The following is a 17304-nucleotide window of genomic DNA, read 5'->3' as shown; positions in this document are numbered from 1 at the left end:
CTCCACTTCTTCTTAAGTACTTTCTGTTGTTTCAAGTGCTGTCTTCCTCTTCATTTTCAGGAGGTGGAAAGTGTGGGAAATGCCCTAGGCCTCAAGCCCACCATAATAAAGGGAGAGGAACTTAATACCAGAGGCTTCGGAGGTTTGTATTGTGACTACTTCTCAACTTGTTTGCCATCCAGTGATGAAATTCGTGTTATTGTATAGGTTGCCCAGAGTCGAGGTGCCTGTACAGTCAGTTTTGAGTCTATTCTTTGGCTGCATCGTTCCTTTGCTGGTACGATTGCAGCTAAATTGATTTTTTTAACTTTTCTCTTCTTGAGCTCCTTTTCTTAACTTTGCCATGATTCTGTCTTTTTTGCATGCTTTTGGTGTTTAAATTACAACTGAATGGTGAAGTGTGCTTGTGATAATATTGCAGTGTGTGGGAAAACACTGAAATAAAAAAGTCTGCCCAACCGTGACGTCAAAGATCTGTTCACAGGCATTCATTCTTCTAATGCTGAAATGGTTCATTGCTGGGAGGGGTAACAGTGAAACCTTTTCTTGTTGTCAGGCCTCTACTCTGTAGGCCGTGCAGCTGTACACCCCCCCGCTCTTGTCATCCTGAGCCATACACCAGAGGGCTCCCAAGACACAATTGCCTGGGTTGGCAAAGGCATTGTTTACGACACAGGAGGACTCTGCATCAAGTCAAAGGTGCTTCAGGAGACTTTTGTCTTCTGCTTTTCGTGCTTTAATTATTTAAGTGTTCTGATTTTTTTGTCCATATGAGTTCCTGGCAAGAAAGATGAAGGGAAAAGAATGCAGGGGTGCACAAGCCGAAGAGGATATATGGTTGGACTTTCGAACTGATGCTTTTGTGGTCAAAGCTGATAGTCTCAAAATGTGGAACAGAATGGATTTGTCATAGTCAATGTAGCTCAATGCAGAGGTGTAAAAATATATGGAGGGGTATATTTTGTTGTGACATTTACTTGTGTATTTGCGCAACACTGCTCTAGTTTACATTTACCACAGCCCGGCCTGAATTCAGTGTTTAATCTCAAGGCTTGGAAAACGTGTGATTAGTAATACCATCTCTGTACCATTGCGGTAAGTGCCAGTCATTTTTTTGAATGGAAGAAAAAGCCCGACAAAAATGTTAAATAAAAAATAATAGTCAGCTCCCTAATGTACAGGTTACAAGTGCTGACAGTCATTGCTAATGCTCAAAAATGTGAGCCGATGAGGTCTCTCTCCAAGTTGCGGAGCCGGTGCCAATGAGCATAGCTTGTTTGGAGTGGGCATGTTTCAGTTGTGCCCCCTGCAGCACACACAAACAACAGGACAAAGCTGTCCACTTACATGTGTTCCAGGTATGGTATACGGTGTTCAGTAGCCATGACCAACCATCACAAAGGGGGAAGTTGCACATCAGCTTGCAGGTTGTTTTTTTCTACCTGAAAATGGTGCCTACAGAGCCTTAAAATGTATACTGCTATCACAAGACCACTTTTATCGTGTCTGTTTCTGAGCACAAGCATCGCAAGGTGTTCTAAAAAAATGATTGTTTGGTCCATTGCCAATACAGTGGACTCCTGTTAAGATTGAACTTGGTTAAGGTGGATTCTCGGATAAGATCAACAATGTGACGACATTTGGCTAGTTTCCCACAGACTCAATGTAAAAAAAAAATTCTTAAGACACTGTTTAGCGTATCCTTTGGTTAAGATAACTTTTCAAATGACCGCAGCCCTCAGTGACCCTGTGCAATGGTACTTGCTGAGTGTCTGCGTGGCACTCGCAAGGCGAGCAAGAGAAAAAGAAATTTAAAGAACACTTCCTTACTAGGAAACGTACCCCGCAAGAAAGCTTCACCGCAACCAACGCTCATCCTCGCAAGGTAGATTTTAAGGCAAAAGCGTTTAATGCCTCATCGTTGTCGACAGAAGGTTGTCAGCAGAGGTGTCACGCTTTTTCTAGTCAGACCAGAAAAAAATCTTTGTGCACGATGGGATTTGAACCACCATCCTTCCGTTCCGCAGCCGAGCGTGGTAATGGCTACGTTACTTCCTGCCAACGTATATGTAGTTCTTGTCTAGGACGCTGGAGAGTGTTTGCAGAAAGGCGTCGAACGGATGCCTCCCAAACGCCCTCCAGTGTCTCCAGCATTTAAGATTCACAAACAGTTGTGTATTTAATTAACATTTTAACCACACATCAGTGACACAAGCAGCAGCACTGCGCTCAAGGCTTTCACCTCACCACACTTTAGGTCAACAAAGTGCCCCCCTGGATTTTTTGTGTGAAGGAGTGGGGAAGCGTTATTGTGGGTGAGGGTAAAGGAGGCAGGCCTCCTTTGTGCCGGCCTGCGCTTGGTGCAGTGATCCGACATGGCCAGATCTCAGCATTGTTCTTGTCACGTGCCGTGCATGTTCTCCTTTGATGGACAAAAAGGCATGTGGGTGCAGAGTCTAGCTGACTTGGCATTTACACAGTTAGATGGATGACAATTTTAAAGTGATGCAGCGTCACAACAAGGGCTTTCGGAACGCAGAGATCCGACATTACTAGATATCAGTACCGCATGCGCGTTGACTGTGGCGCCTAGAAAGATGGGAGGTGCACCTTATCGTATATATTTGACAACAGCCATGCTGCAGGCGGAATGGGGTGAGAGGGAAAAAGATGGTCAGGTCATAGCTTTTGGAGCCTGTACCGTGCGGCTAACCAGCTGGGCACCTTCAGTGCTCTTGGAGCCTCCAGGAAAGCACAAAAACTGGAGAAGAACACAAGTAATGGTTCAGAAGAGTGGTGGGTTGGGCTAGTTGGTGCACATTTGACATTTTTCGAAAGCGCTAAAACAACACGGACAAAGAAGGAACAGACAGGGACGAGCGCTCGTCCCTGTCTGTTCCTTCTTTGTCCGTGCTGTTTTAGAGCTTTCAAAAAATGTCAAATAGTGGACGTTGCAGAAGGGAGAGAAAAAGAGACAGTGAAAAACAAGAAACTAGACCAATGACATTTTCAGGTAGGGTGATGTGAGCTTGTTTCATATCTTCACTTTCCAGCTTATGGCATGCATAGTGCAATAAAGGTTCTCATTGCAATTATCTTGCCACTGCAAGGTAATTTTATTCATTGACCTTATGTAACAGCTATCTTGACACACCTAGCATGCAAGCATATCCTTTCTGAAGGTGCTTCTGATAAGACTAATAAATTTTCATTGTCCGTTATAAGTTTGTTATACAGGGATTCTGCTGTATTGAATGCACCCTTTAACTCATAACAAAGTCCACTTTGCTTACCCAGATTAAGTCAACTAAATGGAAGTCAACTGCACAAGAGCTGGGGCTGGATCCACAAAGTTTTTTTTGTTTAAAATTGGTTCATAATTCATCTGTGCCTTGACCAACATCTCACTGGTTGCCTTGACCTTGACCAACATCTCACTTGACCAACATATCGCATCTCACTGACCAGCATCTCAGTTGCTCAATTTCAGGCGGCCAGTTAGTGGATTTTTACATATGAACAGTTTTATGAATCTCGATTAGGGTCTTTGATGCTCATAAGAATCTTTCTTCATTTGTTTTAGAGAGTGTATTCTCTTGGCTTGCTTTTATTGAACTGAGGTGCTTTGTTTTAAGCACTGTGAAGTGTGATGTGTAGTTTAGCATCCCAAAGCCACACATGAGCTATGAAGGATGGTGTAGTGAAGTGCTCCGGATTAATTTAGACCACCTGGGGTTCTTTAATGTGCGCTGACATCACACAGTGCATATTGAAATACAGCCACTGTGGCCAGGGTCAAACCCATTACCTTGGCATCAGAAGCCAAACGCCAAAGCCCCTGAGCTACTGTGGCGAGTGCCTTTTTTGAAGCATGAGTAAGGTGTTTAATGTGAGTGTTGGTGTTTAATGTGCAGAAAACCATGCTGCATGCCCTATCACAAACTCTTGTGAATCATTCTAGCGGAGTGTAGGATGGAAATATTTCTACCCCATTATTTTTGTCTGAGATGCAAGAGCCTCGAACATTGCATAAGGTGGCAGAAGTAAATCTGCGATGTGTTTCTCTGCTTAGAAAAGAAACGGCCCGTTTTTTTAAGATATTGCCACCTAGTATTGCCAGTGGAGCATAGCTGACAATGACGAAGTAGGGCTCGCGCTATCAGGGATCGGTCGCCATTGCTGCCTCAGCTTGCCTGGCCTTGTCTGCCTTCCGTCCAGCCTGGTATTAAAGCACCCATCGTCAACAAGTACGTTACAGTCTGGTGGAGTGTGCTGGGTACCCGTTAGCCCATGCAAGAGACCACATGCAAGAGAGGTGGTGTTTCAATATTGTGGTAGATTCTTGTTCAAAGTTATACCACAGTGAAGATGTATTAATTAAACGTTTTTTTTTTTTTCTCCTCAGACTGCTATGTGTGGTATGAAAAGAGACTGTGGCGGGGCTGCTGGAATTCTCGGTGCATTTTATGCTGCTGTAAAATTGGTGAGTATGTGAAATGTTTAAAGTGAGCTTTGCAGTAATTTATTCTTTTAGTTATAGTAGTTTTAATTACCAAATGTTTCCGCATATAAGTCGACTCTGAATCTAGGTCGCCCCCCCCCCACCTCCAATTCGCAGCCTTTGGCGGCCAAAAGAAAAGTGTACTCCAGATATAAGTTGACAAGGCATACACCCCCCCCCCCCCCCCTCCCCTCACTCCTGCCACTGCACTCGTCGCCACTGCTGCTTGTAATTTCCTGTGTGATGGCATTGCGGTGCATGCGCAACTCAAAGCGGTAAATGCATAGCGATGCAATCACAAGGCTAGTATTCATAAACGAATAGAGTAAAAGTGAAAAAGCTGCATTCCATCCTGCCTTCCACACTCATGTGCTGCTGGGCAACAAATTGCCAGTGGCCCTATTGCTTTGGATTCTGGCATGATGCACGCCTTGGAGATTACCGAAAGTTTAAGAGAACTTCTTGCTGGGCTAGTTGGTAATTCATTGTAAAGTAAAGGCACCAAGACCACACACACACACAAGGCAAGAGAACGGGACTGAGCGCTCTGTCCCGTCCTCTTGTCTTGTGTGTGTGTGGGGTTTTTGGCGCCTTTATTATGCCGAAAGTTTGTTCGCGCGCTACCTACTGCTCGTCCGAGAAAGTGACTGCCAGCTTGAACGAGCCAGGTAAATGGCGGGATTCATTTGCATTTTTTTTTAATGCATGGAGCTCCATGCATCATGCTGGGAGCGGGCACCATGGCACGGTGCATGTACTACCGTTGCTCATCTGAAACTAAATCGGACGAGAATAGGTCAATTTCGCGTATAGGGCACACCCACAATTTCTGATTGCCGTTTTTTTCGCAGAAGGTCGACTTATATGCAGCAATATACAGTAATTACTGCCAGTATTCTACTTGTGTGAAGGCAATGCCCTAATTTTTGTGTCTTGATTTACTTTGTTTCAGTTCTGCGTCACGTGTGCTAATCATCAGTCTTTTTCTTCTCCTTTAATGAAAGGTAGTTCCTGCCAAGAATTAAGTCTGATTTCCGCCTTTGCGTAACGCCTAGGATACTGTTGCGAGAGGATTTCGGTTGTCTGACAAAAAAAAATTTGACGTCTCTGTCACAGAATTCCCTGATTGGTTGAGGGAGGTCACGTGATCTGACTCCATCACAACCATGGCAGGTGGCAGCCTGCCCACTGAATTGTGAACAAATTGGCCACCGTTGCTAAATTCAATGTAATTGTGATCTGCCCACCATGGTGTTATGCATGAGCCTTATGAGAGCTCGGGAAGAGCAACCTGGGCCTCGTAAGCTCCGGCAGTGGCTTGCGGCAGTGGCGCATCGGGGCAGTGGGGTATCGCTTAACCGCTGCACCACTGCGCCAGTAGTGGTATGAGGACTCCCAGGGATCCATGAATGCGATTGAGAGGGTCATGACGTCAACACCACATATGACCAGCAGTGGACCAATTATATGGCTCTGCCAAATTTGAAAATCTGAGGACCCACAAAATTTTGGAAGTAGAGCCATTCCAGAAAATGGATTAAGGTAGATTAATTGGGATTATTGGGCAGATTAAGGTGATTAATTGGTCGAATTAGTACAATTCCATATAATTCAGTGGAAGGTACTCAACATTCTAGAAAGTGATGACTCAGGCATATCGTTTAAGGGCAGTTGAAGTGGTTTCAACTGGAGTTTTGGCGGGAGATTCGCAAGAACATTAGACGCTCATTGTAGACACCATAGCAGGTACCCTAATTGCTGTCGCATTTTTTTCTTCAGGAATGGGGTAAAGAAGGCCCCAAGTTTTTGAGTCTGGTGTTGGTAGCACTTGAGCAAATTATTTTTGCCCAGTGTATTGGATGAAAATTTATCTTGTTTTTTTCCCTGTTAAAGAGACCGCATTTGGTGTTCACCTTTCAGGTACACAAGTACTGCTGTAATATGGCACTTAGTGATAATTATTATTTTTACTCTGTCTCAAGTGGCATAAAAATAGTTTGGTGTGCCTTCCGTTTTATAGTGCCATAATTTTTTGCAGGGCTTCAGTGATAACCTTCATGCTATCTTCTGCCTGGCAGAAAATGCTGTTGGTCCAGATGCAACACGGCCTGACGACATAATCACAATGTACTCTGGGAGGTGAGGAGGGCTTGTGATTTGCGCTTGCTTAGGTACAGAGGTTGTTGATCTGGGAATGATTGCTATGATGTTAGTTTTAGTGAGTATTGTTGCAAACAGTGTTTTTTCTTTTGGCTGCTTTCAGAACGGTTGAAATCAATAATACTGATGCTGAAGGACGTCTTGTTGTTGGTGACGGGGTATGTCCTGTGTCTTTTTGTGACATTCGGAACAATTTAGAAGTGGCACTTTATGTTTTGTAGGAAATATCTGTGTTAGGCTGAAGGTTTTTACAGTTAATTGCTCCTGCTGCTAAACTAATCGAAATTTGCATAGCATGCAGTATGACTGGGTCTCACCAATAAATTTTGGTATCTTGAGTTGTTGTGGGCAGTGTGTACCTTGTACAGCAGCGAGAAAGTTTTTTTGTCTGCCATGCTAGGCACAGTAAACTTCCTTCAAGACAAACTGTTGGGCTGTGTGTAAGCTGAACTGTTTGGACTGACATGAACCGTTCAACTTGTGCACGCTGGTTGATGTGAACTCTTGCAGTGCCTCAGGAGAGCATAATTGAAAGGGTTCGTATGAGCTGCTGTTGTTCCAGCCTGGCAAAGCATTGTTGTATTGGGGATGGCCTTGCGTGTAACCTGTTAATGGGCACATTCTGCTCGTCAAGTGCTGTAGCAGTGTTTTCAGGGACACGAAGGTCATGAGCAATCTTTAACAAACGTTGATGCATCTCCTCTCAAGTGATAAAAGAGAAGCTGCTGCTGGAAGTTGGGCAGCAACCTTTGTTGAGCTGTTGATTACTGGCAGGTTTTTGTTGCTTGCTCTTGGGAATTTTTTTCTGTTTCTTGTGTGAAAAATGCTTAGTAAATGGAATTGAATTGAAAGGCTAAAACTTGCAACTGATTAGCTGACTACAGGTGCCCTGTGACCTTTCTGAACGTATCTTTTTTTCTCCAAAGTGCCTGATAAATGCTTCCTTGGGAACTGTACCTCATTCTATTTATTTTTTCATTTTCGTATACTGCAGTCATACAGACAAAGCAAGGGGGCAGCGTTCAAAAACCAAAGAAAGACAGTCATTTTGAACTTCTATGCTCTATGGCAATAATCAATGGAAAGAAACGGGAATACTGTGTGCGGGAAATACTTGACGTATAACATAGAACTTTTTTTTTTTTTTTTCAAAAGCAGCTGCATCACTGGCCGAAAAAATATTTGCCAGCAGTGCATTCCATGCTGTGATTGTTCATCAAAAAAAAATTAGTATTTGAATGTATCGGTGTGCGCAAAGTATGGGGAAAGGTATTGGTTGTGGCTGTAGCTAGTCTGTTGTGTGGATTGGGAACTCTGGTAGGGAGCAAAACTACTTTAAGTTGGCGAAAATGCGGTGAGTAAAGAAATGTGTCTTGCTAGTGTTCTGCTTTCTAAAGTTGATATATTGTTGGTAGTCATTAGAAGATAAGGAGCTATGGAGCTATGATAAGCATTAATGATGAAGTGAATGGCTTTACTGTTGACAGTTTGAGTTTTTTTTAGTATTCTTTCTAAGAAGAGACCCCATGTAAAGTAGCCATACTCTAGTTATGGGTGAATTTGAGAGTTGAAGACAAACATTAAGTTCAGATAGAGTGTTCTTTGATGTATGCTTAAGACGACCAATTCTGTTAGACGCAAATGAGCAAGTATTGTTTTTGACTGGGCCATGTGAGGCGATTAGTCGTGGTAATGCCAATGCCAATATTTATATTCGCTCACCTGCACCAATGGATGGATAATAATTTGTATTTAAAATTGTACCGCATCTTTTCATTCGTAGCATTCATGCTTGACTCTTCTCTCGTTTAATAACTATTCCTGTACACTGCTGCAGATTCTTCTAGTTGGTTCAGTTCTGTTACGCTGAACTTCTGACAAGGTAAACAGGCTTACAAGATCACATCGTGTTTGTCTTGAAGGTAGTCCACTGTGTTTTTAGCAGGCCTAGGCGTCAATTTCTCGGGTACAGTCATTGGTTGCTTGCCTCCACCACATTCTTAGATAGCCGCCGCGGTGGCTCAGTGGCTATGGTGCTCGGCTGCTGTCCCAAAAGACGCGGGTTCGATCCCGGCCGCGGCGGTTGAATTTCTTTGGAGGAGAAATTCTAGAGGCCCGTGTACTATGCGGTGTCAGTGCACGTTAAAGAACCCCAGGTGGTCGAAATTTCCGGAGCCCTCCTCTACGGCGTCTCTCATAGCCTTAGTCGCTTTGGGACGTTAAACCCCATAAACCAACCAACATTCTTAGATATTTATGGTATTGTTTGCTGGTAGCTGTACCAATGGAGGAAGAGCTGGAACGATGTGTATCTATTGGCTGCTGGGTGATTTTTTTCTGTGTATTTTGCATACCGTGTCAGGTGGCGTATGCACACAAGGACCTCAAAGCCAACATAATTCTGGACATGGCCACCCTGACTGGAGCTCAGGGCATTGCCACTGGCAAGTACCATGCTGCCCTGGTTAGCAACTCTTCCGACTGGGAGGAGCTGGCTATGAGGTCGGGCATCCTCTCTGGTGACCTCATCCACGCCATGCCCTTTGCGCCTGAGCTGCACTTTGTGGAGTTTGCCAGTGCCCTCGCTGACATGAAGAACTCAGTGGCAGTGAGTGCTAAAGCTTTGCGTTTTTTGGCTATAGCAACTTTTCTCTGCTTGGTGAAAAACAACCTTCTGCACAGCTGATTGTGCACCATTTTTAGTATTGTGAGAGAAATGCAGTCTTGTTTTCCTCTCCATATTATATTGTGAAACTTCTCACTCACTATTATGAGGATTGTTCTTGGTGTGAGAATAGTCGTGGTCTTTCCTTAAGACATGCAACTGTGCCTTTGCTTAAGGGGAGACGCGGGTCGAAAAGTCGCGGTTTTCTAAAAAAAAATCACTTTTTCGTTTTAAGCTGCATTGCCATCTTTGGTGTATAAGGTTTTATTTCTGTAAATATCAAGCCGAAATTCGCACGAGAAGTTACCAAAAAATGCGCCTAAGTGAGCGGCGGTGACTCTATAATCCACCGAAAGTTTAGAAAGTCCGCGCCGTTTGCATCGTTCTCACGCAATCCAGCCTCACCGCCCGCCATTTGCAATCATCGGGGCGTGCAGCGTCAGCCCTTTCCTCCAAGGTTCAATGGCCGTCAGTCTCGTATGTTCACGGAGAATAAAAGAAAAACGAGAAAGAAGACGAGACTGTCGCGTGTTTTGAATTGCGCGCCATGCAGCGCGGCGCCGCCATTGGACGGCGGTGCTCCTTTTGTGCAGTAAAGCCGAACCACCGCTGCTGCGTGTTCTCAAAAGCCGCACAGTTTCCCGTGTTCTTTCCGCGTTTTCGTGATGACTAGCCCGAAAAAGTGCAGTTCCGACGCCCGGAAGTATCGAACTCGGCACAAGTACCGAGGGAAACGGCGTAAGACTGTTAAAAAAACGACAGCCGGGAATGACGCCCGCGACGCTCCGGCGTCGGTTAGGCCTACCGCCGACAACGGTCACCGCGACAGTGGTGGAATCGACGCTGCTATGGATTTCGGCAGTGCATCTCAGAAAAAGATGGAATTCTTCAAAAGTGACTCAAGGTCGGTCGGTGCCCCTGCTGCTAGCACGGTGTTGTGCGAGATCGGCGCATTGACGGCACTGGTGGCAGGATCGGCATGCCCTACTTGTCGCGAACGGAAACTCGCCGTCCGAGAAGCAGCTGAGAAGCGCAAAGGGCTTTCGTCGTACTTAGAGCTACGCTGCGAAAATCCCGACTGCCCAGAGTCTGTGCTTTCATTCACGCACACGTCGAAGCGGATCATTTCGGCCGGTGAGTGCGGTGACCCCGGGGCGAACACTCGCTACGACAGCGGGAGCTCGCGCGACGGCTTCGCCGTAAACGTGAAGGCTGTTTTGGCAGCGCGTGCTATAGGTGCTGGATATGACCAGCTTTCGCGATTTTGCGTAATCATCGGCCTTCGAAAACCACTGCATCACAAGACATTCCATGCTATTTCCAAGAAGCTCCATGGTGCTGCAATGGAAGCTGTTCGCCAAAACTTGGAACAGGCACGAAAGGTGACAAAGGACGCCGTTGGCGGCGGCGATGTGCCGGTCATGTTTGACGGCACGTGGCAAAAAAGGGGCCATAAAAGCCACAACGGAGTGGGCACAGCTGTGTCCCTGGACACAGGCCTTTGCTTGGACTTTGAAGTCCTTTCTAATTACTGTCTTGCTTGCAGTATCCACAAGCCCATGGGTGATGATGATGAGGTATGGCAAGCCTTTCATCGCCCTGTATGCGAAAAGAACACTGATTGTTCATCTCATGCTATGGAACCTGAGGCAGCAGTGCGCATATGGCAGAGGACTTTGTCATATGAGACCCCACTGCGGTTCACAACTTTCTTGAGCGACGGTGATAGCAAGGCCTATACTGCTGTCTGTGGGGCTGAGGTGTACGGTGACACTGTCATCGAAAAAGAAGAGTGCACTAACCACGTTGCAAAACGCCTAGGCACTGCTCTGCGAAAAATGACAACGCCCCTGCCACGAGGTCAAAAGCTATCTGTCACAGCCATCCAGAAACTGCAGACATATTATCAAATAGCCATAACAAATAACAAATGCAGCGTGCGCAGCATGTACACTGCTATATGGGCCTCCTATTTTCATAGTTGCTCCAGTGATGGGGCCAGCAGCCACAAATTTTGCCCTGCTGAACCAGATTCCTGGTGCAAACATAGGCGTGCTGAAGCACTGGGGGAGCCTACACCACGCCATACCCCTTTGTTGACAAAAGCTCAGGGCTTGGCAATTATGCCTATATACAAGCGCCTTACTGATGAGAAGCTCCTGGCTCGGTGCCTTCATGGCAAGACGCAAAACGCAGCGGAGTCGCTCAATAGTAAAATATGGCTGCTGTGTCCAAAAACAAAATTTGCTTCTCGGACATCTGTGGAGACAGCCACGGCTATTGCCGTGCTGTGGTACAACAAAGGCCATGCCGGCTTTGAAGAAGTCCTTCAAGAGATTGGGGTACTTCCCCCAGAAGAGTTGGTTGCACGCAGCGACCATTCTGATTACATGCGCATAAAGAAGATGAACTTGAAGCGAACCGCAGAAGCAAGGGCGCACCGTCGGAGCGCAGTGAAAAGGGCTCGCACCGAGGAGACCAACCGTAGGAGCCGGGAAGGGCCAAGCTACAGCGCAGGAGCCTTCTAGGAACTGTGTGTGCTTTCTGTAAAGCTGCTCTTGGGTGTGACCAAGATTCATCGGAAAACAATCGCATTTTGAAGAATAGAATGTTTTGAAACTTTCAAACCTGTTTTTCTCATTTTGAAATTTTTTTATATTTTCGTGTCTTCCGGGAAGCCTTTTGTACTCTTAGAATTGGTGTATACTAACGAAATTTGGCATACATATTCTTGAAGGTATGTAGAATGCCGATATCTACTTGAAATTTCATTATCGGTCGTCAGTAATTACAATATAACGAAGCTATGTTTCAGGGAACTGAAGAAAGCAATGGTTGAAGTGTCAATTTTTTTTGTCTAACTTCCAATAACTGAACACGTCTTTTGACTAGATATCGGCACTCTGTGATCTACAAAGAGCTAAATAAGCTATAGCACAATACCTTTTGTGAAAGTTTAGGGCATAAAAAAGTGCCCATAAAATCGTTATAATTTGTCATTAAAGTATAATATAACTTCAGAACTGTAGCAGCTACATAAAAACTAATTGCATATTTGAAATCTGCATAAACAACTGTCTAGTTGGCTGAATTTTGAAGTCTCTGGTACAAATAATAAAAAAAAAGTTGTTTCGAGGAGCCTCTCCCCTTAAGGAACCCCTAAAATGTATTTTAATCTTCTGGTTATATGCATGAAATAGGGAGAGAGCTTTGGTATTGACATCTGTACCCAAAATATGTCTCCTTGTGCATTGTGGGGTGGTCATACTTGGAAGTTGCAGTTTCTGTTTTTAAGTTAGTTCTGACAGTGCTGTGGTGTAGTATCTGCCGTGGTACAGCTGTTGCAGTCACTTCACAGTGGGAGGATGTGGAGAGTCTAGGAGACTTTTCTTCCACAAGTATGCAGAAATGACAAGAATGAGTTTCATTTACTTCAAGCAGCTTTTATTTTTAGACGTGATTTCATTACTTGTAGCATTAGCAAAAATTAGTACCTCGCCACGGTGGTTTAACTCAGGTTCAGCAGCCAAACGGCAAAGCTACTGATCCACCATATTGGGTTTGTCTTGTATCTTGAGCCTTTATGTCAACAAAATAAGTACTAGAAACACATCTGATAGCACAAATAATGAATTACACTTCTTGTATTGGAAGTTTGTATTTGCAATACAAGTTTCACAAAAATTGCCTTTCCAACCTTGCGAGTTTTTTTTTTCTTCCAGTTTTTATCTTTTTATTTCAGAGTGCCCACAGAAGCATTGGTTAAACATTGGTAGTTGTTGAAGTGGCTATTCTTGACTTCTGTCACGTGCAGTTTAAGTATGGTAAACTGCTTCTTTTTTTTGCTTTGTCTGCAGGACCGAAACAATGCCCAGCCATCCTGTGCTGGTTTGTTCATTTGTTCTCATCTGGGTTTTGAGTTTCCTGGTGTGTGGATGCATGTAGACATGGCTTACCCGGTGCACTGTGTAAGTACCCTGGTGCTCTCTGTCATGAATCTGCTTGTCATGTATTCCCTGTGTAATAACAGCTATGTGCACCTTCTTAAACCTCTTTTAAAAACTTCAATGTTGGTGTATCTGGTGGTTTTACAACAGAAGCTTTCCAGATATAAAACTATGAAGTAATTGTGTCTTTTTACCCATAATAATGCCTGTTCCCAGTTAAAAGAGCACATGCAGCTTGCACTAGTCAATGTTTGGTTTGGTTTATGGGGTTTAACATCCCAAAGCGACTCGGGCTATGTGGGACGTCGTAGTGGAGGGCTCTGGAAATTTCGACCACATGGGGTTCTTTAACTTGCACTGACATCGCACAGTGCAAGGGCCTATAGCATTTCGCCTCCATTGAAATGCGACCGCCGTGGCCAGGATCGAACCCGCGTGTTTCGGGTTGGCAACCAAGCACCATAACCAGTGAGCCACCATGATGGCACATCATCTTTGGGCTTGCGAGATGTAGCCACGCAGTGCGTTCGTGGCCAGCGTTTCGTGCAGTCATCCTAGAGTCCGCTCACTGCATGTTTGTGGGCTTTGGCATGCCACTGACGTTGCGCGACTGAACTTCAGTGTTCCCAATTTCAGTTGCCTGTGAAACAACGTTTTGACCAACTCCAGCTGGCTGGCGGTGTTTCTTACCTTGCACCCTTTCAAGTGTTGCATTCAGCATCTAGTAGCATGCTCTGCCCATCTACAATTTCAGCCTGGCACTTTTCTTTTTTTGGTATTTCTCCACTATGCCACTTGTCATTGCTGTCCTAATATGTATCTGAGCCTGTTTATCACCAAAAGAAAAAAGGAAAGTATTCATTGTGCAGATGCTGCCGGGCCATGTTGTGAATCACTTATCTTTTCATTGCTGGCATCACATTTATTTGGGGTAGGTTTCTGGCATTATTAGTGTGTACGTCGTGTGCTTCACTAGAAAAGTGTTAAGACATTCATCAATGGCTATATTTTTGTTTTAATCATACATGTTCAGGAGTACCTTTCTTGGATGCATAGCATTGTTTTTGCCTGAACTGAGTTTGCCAGCTCTGATATGGCAAGAATTTTGCTTATGGGCCATATAGCTTGAGTAAGAATTGCAAGCTGAACGAGGTATGCGATAGCAAGCTAAGCCATCGCAAACCTTGCGAAAACCAAGAGGTTGGCTGTCAGAAAAAGCATGGTCAGTGTTTGTAAAGTATGCCATAACGTCATCAACAAGATTCCCTTGTCCTGCGGAAAATCCTATATATTGGCCAGACCGGGCATTGTATGAATGAGCGACTTGGGGAATGTGCAAAAGTTATAGAAAATAATGAGGGTGAGTGACTTGTAGAACACTGCAGGGCTTGCACCAGCTGTATACCACGGTTCCGCAATGGGAAGATTCTGGGTAGAGGCAGACAGCAAACAGCTTGTGAAACTTTGGAAGCCTTTTACATCGAAAATGGGGGTTCGAACTGTGTCAGTTACACATAAATTTTTCGTTATGAGGCTGAGAAGAAATTCATTTCACGCCTACTTTGATAACACTTTTTACCTGCATTTTCTTGATGCCTTGTACGTGTGCGCATGCACATGGTTTTTTTTGGAAGGGCTATATATGGTGACCGCTTTCACCTCATTTAAACAGTTTTGAGTAAACGCCTGCGTTGTCTTCTTTCTTGTGTGTAGTCTTGGTGCTAAAATCCTTTTATAATGATTATTGCATAGCATGGTCAAATGCTAGCTGGTTAATTGTTCGTTAAATTTTACTTAAGCAACTGGGGTCATATTTCTTATAGCTAAATGCAATTTTTATTTCATTTTTATGCATTAAAATCTTGATGATGCAAACATGGTTGATTTGAATTCGTAAAGTTCCTCGGCCAGAATGCATTGTGTACAATGTGCAGAATCTTGGATGTCCCGAACGTACTCCCAGGCCACTACAGACGATCAGAACATGCAAGCCACAACTGCACCCTCGCGCACTAAGCGCTTTCCATACACTGCTGATGCCATGATTGCTAGTCATGCAGTATACATTGCGAGAAGTGAGCGGTGGCGTATAGCTAATACATTTCCGACCGTGCGATCGCCAGCCACGGACTTCGCTCACGTCGTGAGTGAGTGTGGGCCCGCAGCCCCTGCAGGGGAGGCAGCCTGGACCAGAGGGTGCTGCTCCACTCGTTCACCAGCTCCCTCTGTGGAGAGACCCGAAAACTTGTAGCGTGGTGTGCAGCTGCATTGTCTGCTCCGTGCAGCATTTCAGTGTTTTTGTGCACGCAGTACGTGTTGCCTCCCTTTTCACGCGCCGCAGCCCCTGCAGGCCATTCGTGCCCTTTCTTCCAGAGCCTAGAAAATGGTCATGATCAAATTACACTGCACTTTCGAAAAGATATCGGACCTTGAGAGCTTTTTCCGCAGTTCAAATGTTGAGAAAGGAGAATTGGTACTTTCACATGTTCCTGCCATTCAGTAGAAATGTAGTAGTTGTGGGCGGCAACAGTTAGTTCCGTTGACCCTTTGGGGCTGCTTCCAAAACCATCTGATGTCAAAGAGCGTGTAAGTGGGCCCTCTCTAGCACTCATGTTTGTTGCATACATATGTGTCAATGGGTCATTTGTGATTAAAGAGTGCACCCTTCCCTCCCCTGAATAGTACGAACGAAGGCTCCGACACTGCTTTGGCATTGCAGGAGATGGTGTCGAGCTGTCGCATATTTGTTGACTCCCCTCAACCTTGATAACACAAGGGATGCCACCTCAGAGTTCCCCAAATAGTCATCCTGTGTACATCGCTTTGTGTCCATTCCGCTCATTTTATTCTTGTATGTATGTTGACTTGTCCAGCGCTTTACTCTACCAAGTCTCTTTGTGTCCAATCTTAAGCAGAATACTAGCTCCCCCAAAAGCCGCCGCGGTGGCTCAGTGGTTATGGTGCTCGGCTGCTGACCCGAAAGTCGCGGGTTCGATCCCGGCCGCGGCAGTTGAATTTCTTTGGAGGAGAAATTCTAGAGGTCCGTGTACTGTGCGATGTCAGTGCACGTTAAAGAACCCCAGGTGGTCGAAATTTCCGGAGCCCTTCACTACGGCGTCTCTCATAGCCTTAGTCGCTTTGGGACGTTAAACCCCATAAACCAACCAACCAGCTCCCCCCCCAAAAAAAACAAGTTTTGAAGCCCACTCCGATAGAAACTTTTTACTTCATAGGATTAAATTTAGAGACACTTTTTGCTAAATTTGACACCTGTGTGTTCCTTCCAGTAAAAGTTAAACACCTTCATAGTGTATGGTTACATAAGGAATGTATGATTTTATAAAAACACGTAAATCTCTTGTATGGTCTGTGTGTGGTACTATTAAAAATACCAGAAGCAAGGGTGCTGTGCAGTCACATTTCCTTGGTTCAGAGTTTCTGCAGTAAGAACAATGTTAAACACTGGAGTTGCTTCCCTTGTTTCCTTGTTCTAAGTGGTCTCTGAAAATTTTGAAGTTTTTGCTGTGAACATTGATAAGTATCAAATAGCACAACTCATAGTTGCTTTCCTCATAAAATTCCAAATAGGAAGAGGTCTGCTGCGGCAGTTTGTTGCTTGATATCAAACGATCTTTTCTTTAAGGTCACAGCTTCCTAGAAAAACAAGAAATAAAACTAGTCCCTCATAGCTTACAAAACATCCCGGTTTTGCCATTATTGTTGGACAAAGCATAACAGAGCAAGGAAATAGCATTAGTCCTGCCCCATTGGCTACTGTGCTTGCCTCTCGCCTTGGTGGAGCGATGCTGTGTTCCTGTTTTGGGAATGCCTGAAGAGTCTTCGTAGATGACATTTTCTGGTGAAAAAAAGCTGCAAGGCTATCAAGGCACTTTCAAGGAGGATGACCAACGAATGTGTTGGCGGGGAAAAATGCTTGATTGGTCGTGTGTTGAAGTTCGCACTAAACCCATCTCTGATTTCATTTTCTAGCCACTGATGCCTCGCTACTTCTAAAATTTCATGTTAGCCCT

At 44.8% G+C, this 17304-nt stretch overlaps 2 protein-coding genes across 6 annotated transcripts in view; both read left to right on the top strand.

The window, feature by feature from the left end:
* grsm (probable aminopeptidase NPEPL1 granny smith protein) overlaps positions 1-17304 on the top strand; it is a 37261-nt gene that overhangs the window by 17354 nt on the left and 2603 nt on the right. For all 5 annotated transcript variants that reach the window (XM_089580082.1, XM_089580084.1, XM_089580083.1 and 2 more), the window contains exons 5-11: positions 61-142; positions 557-699; positions 4406-4483; positions 6540-6640; positions 6765-6819; positions 9024-9269; positions 13184-13294. In XM_089580082.1, coding sequence (XP_089436208.1) covers positions 61-142; positions 557-699; positions 4406-4483; positions 6540-6640; positions 6765-6819; positions 9024-9269; positions 13184-13294 — 816 coding nt within the window. The remainder of the gene's footprint in view (positions 1-60; positions 143-556; positions 700-4405; positions 4484-6539; positions 6641-6764; positions 6820-9023; positions 9270-13183; positions 13295-17304) is intronic.
* LOC149350922 (uncharacterized) lies at positions 9284-12473 on the top strand. The gene has a single exon (XM_089580079.1). The coding sequence runs from the start codon at positions 9992-9994 to the stop codon at positions 11852-11854; it is 1863 nt and encodes a 620-aa protein (XP_089436205.1). The 5' UTR covers positions 9284-9991; the 3' UTR covers positions 11855-12473.

This window comes from Amblyomma mixtum, chromosome 3 (genome assembly GCF_055824585.1).
Source record: "Amblyomma mixtum isolate Tamu chromosome 3, ASM5582458v1, whole genome shotgun sequence".
NCBI lineage: Eukaryota > Metazoa > Arthropoda > Arachnida > Ixodida > Ixodidae > Amblyomma > Amblyomma mixtum.
Note: the sequence above shows the minus strand (reverse complement) of the source record. Positions and strands in the feature narration are given on the sequence as shown.

Excerpts from the sequence above, each read along its gene's own strand:
- LOC149350922 (XM_089580079.1), top strand. The coding sequence starts at position 9,992 with ATGACTAGCCCGAAAAAGTGCAGTTCCGACGCCCGGAAGTATCGAACT.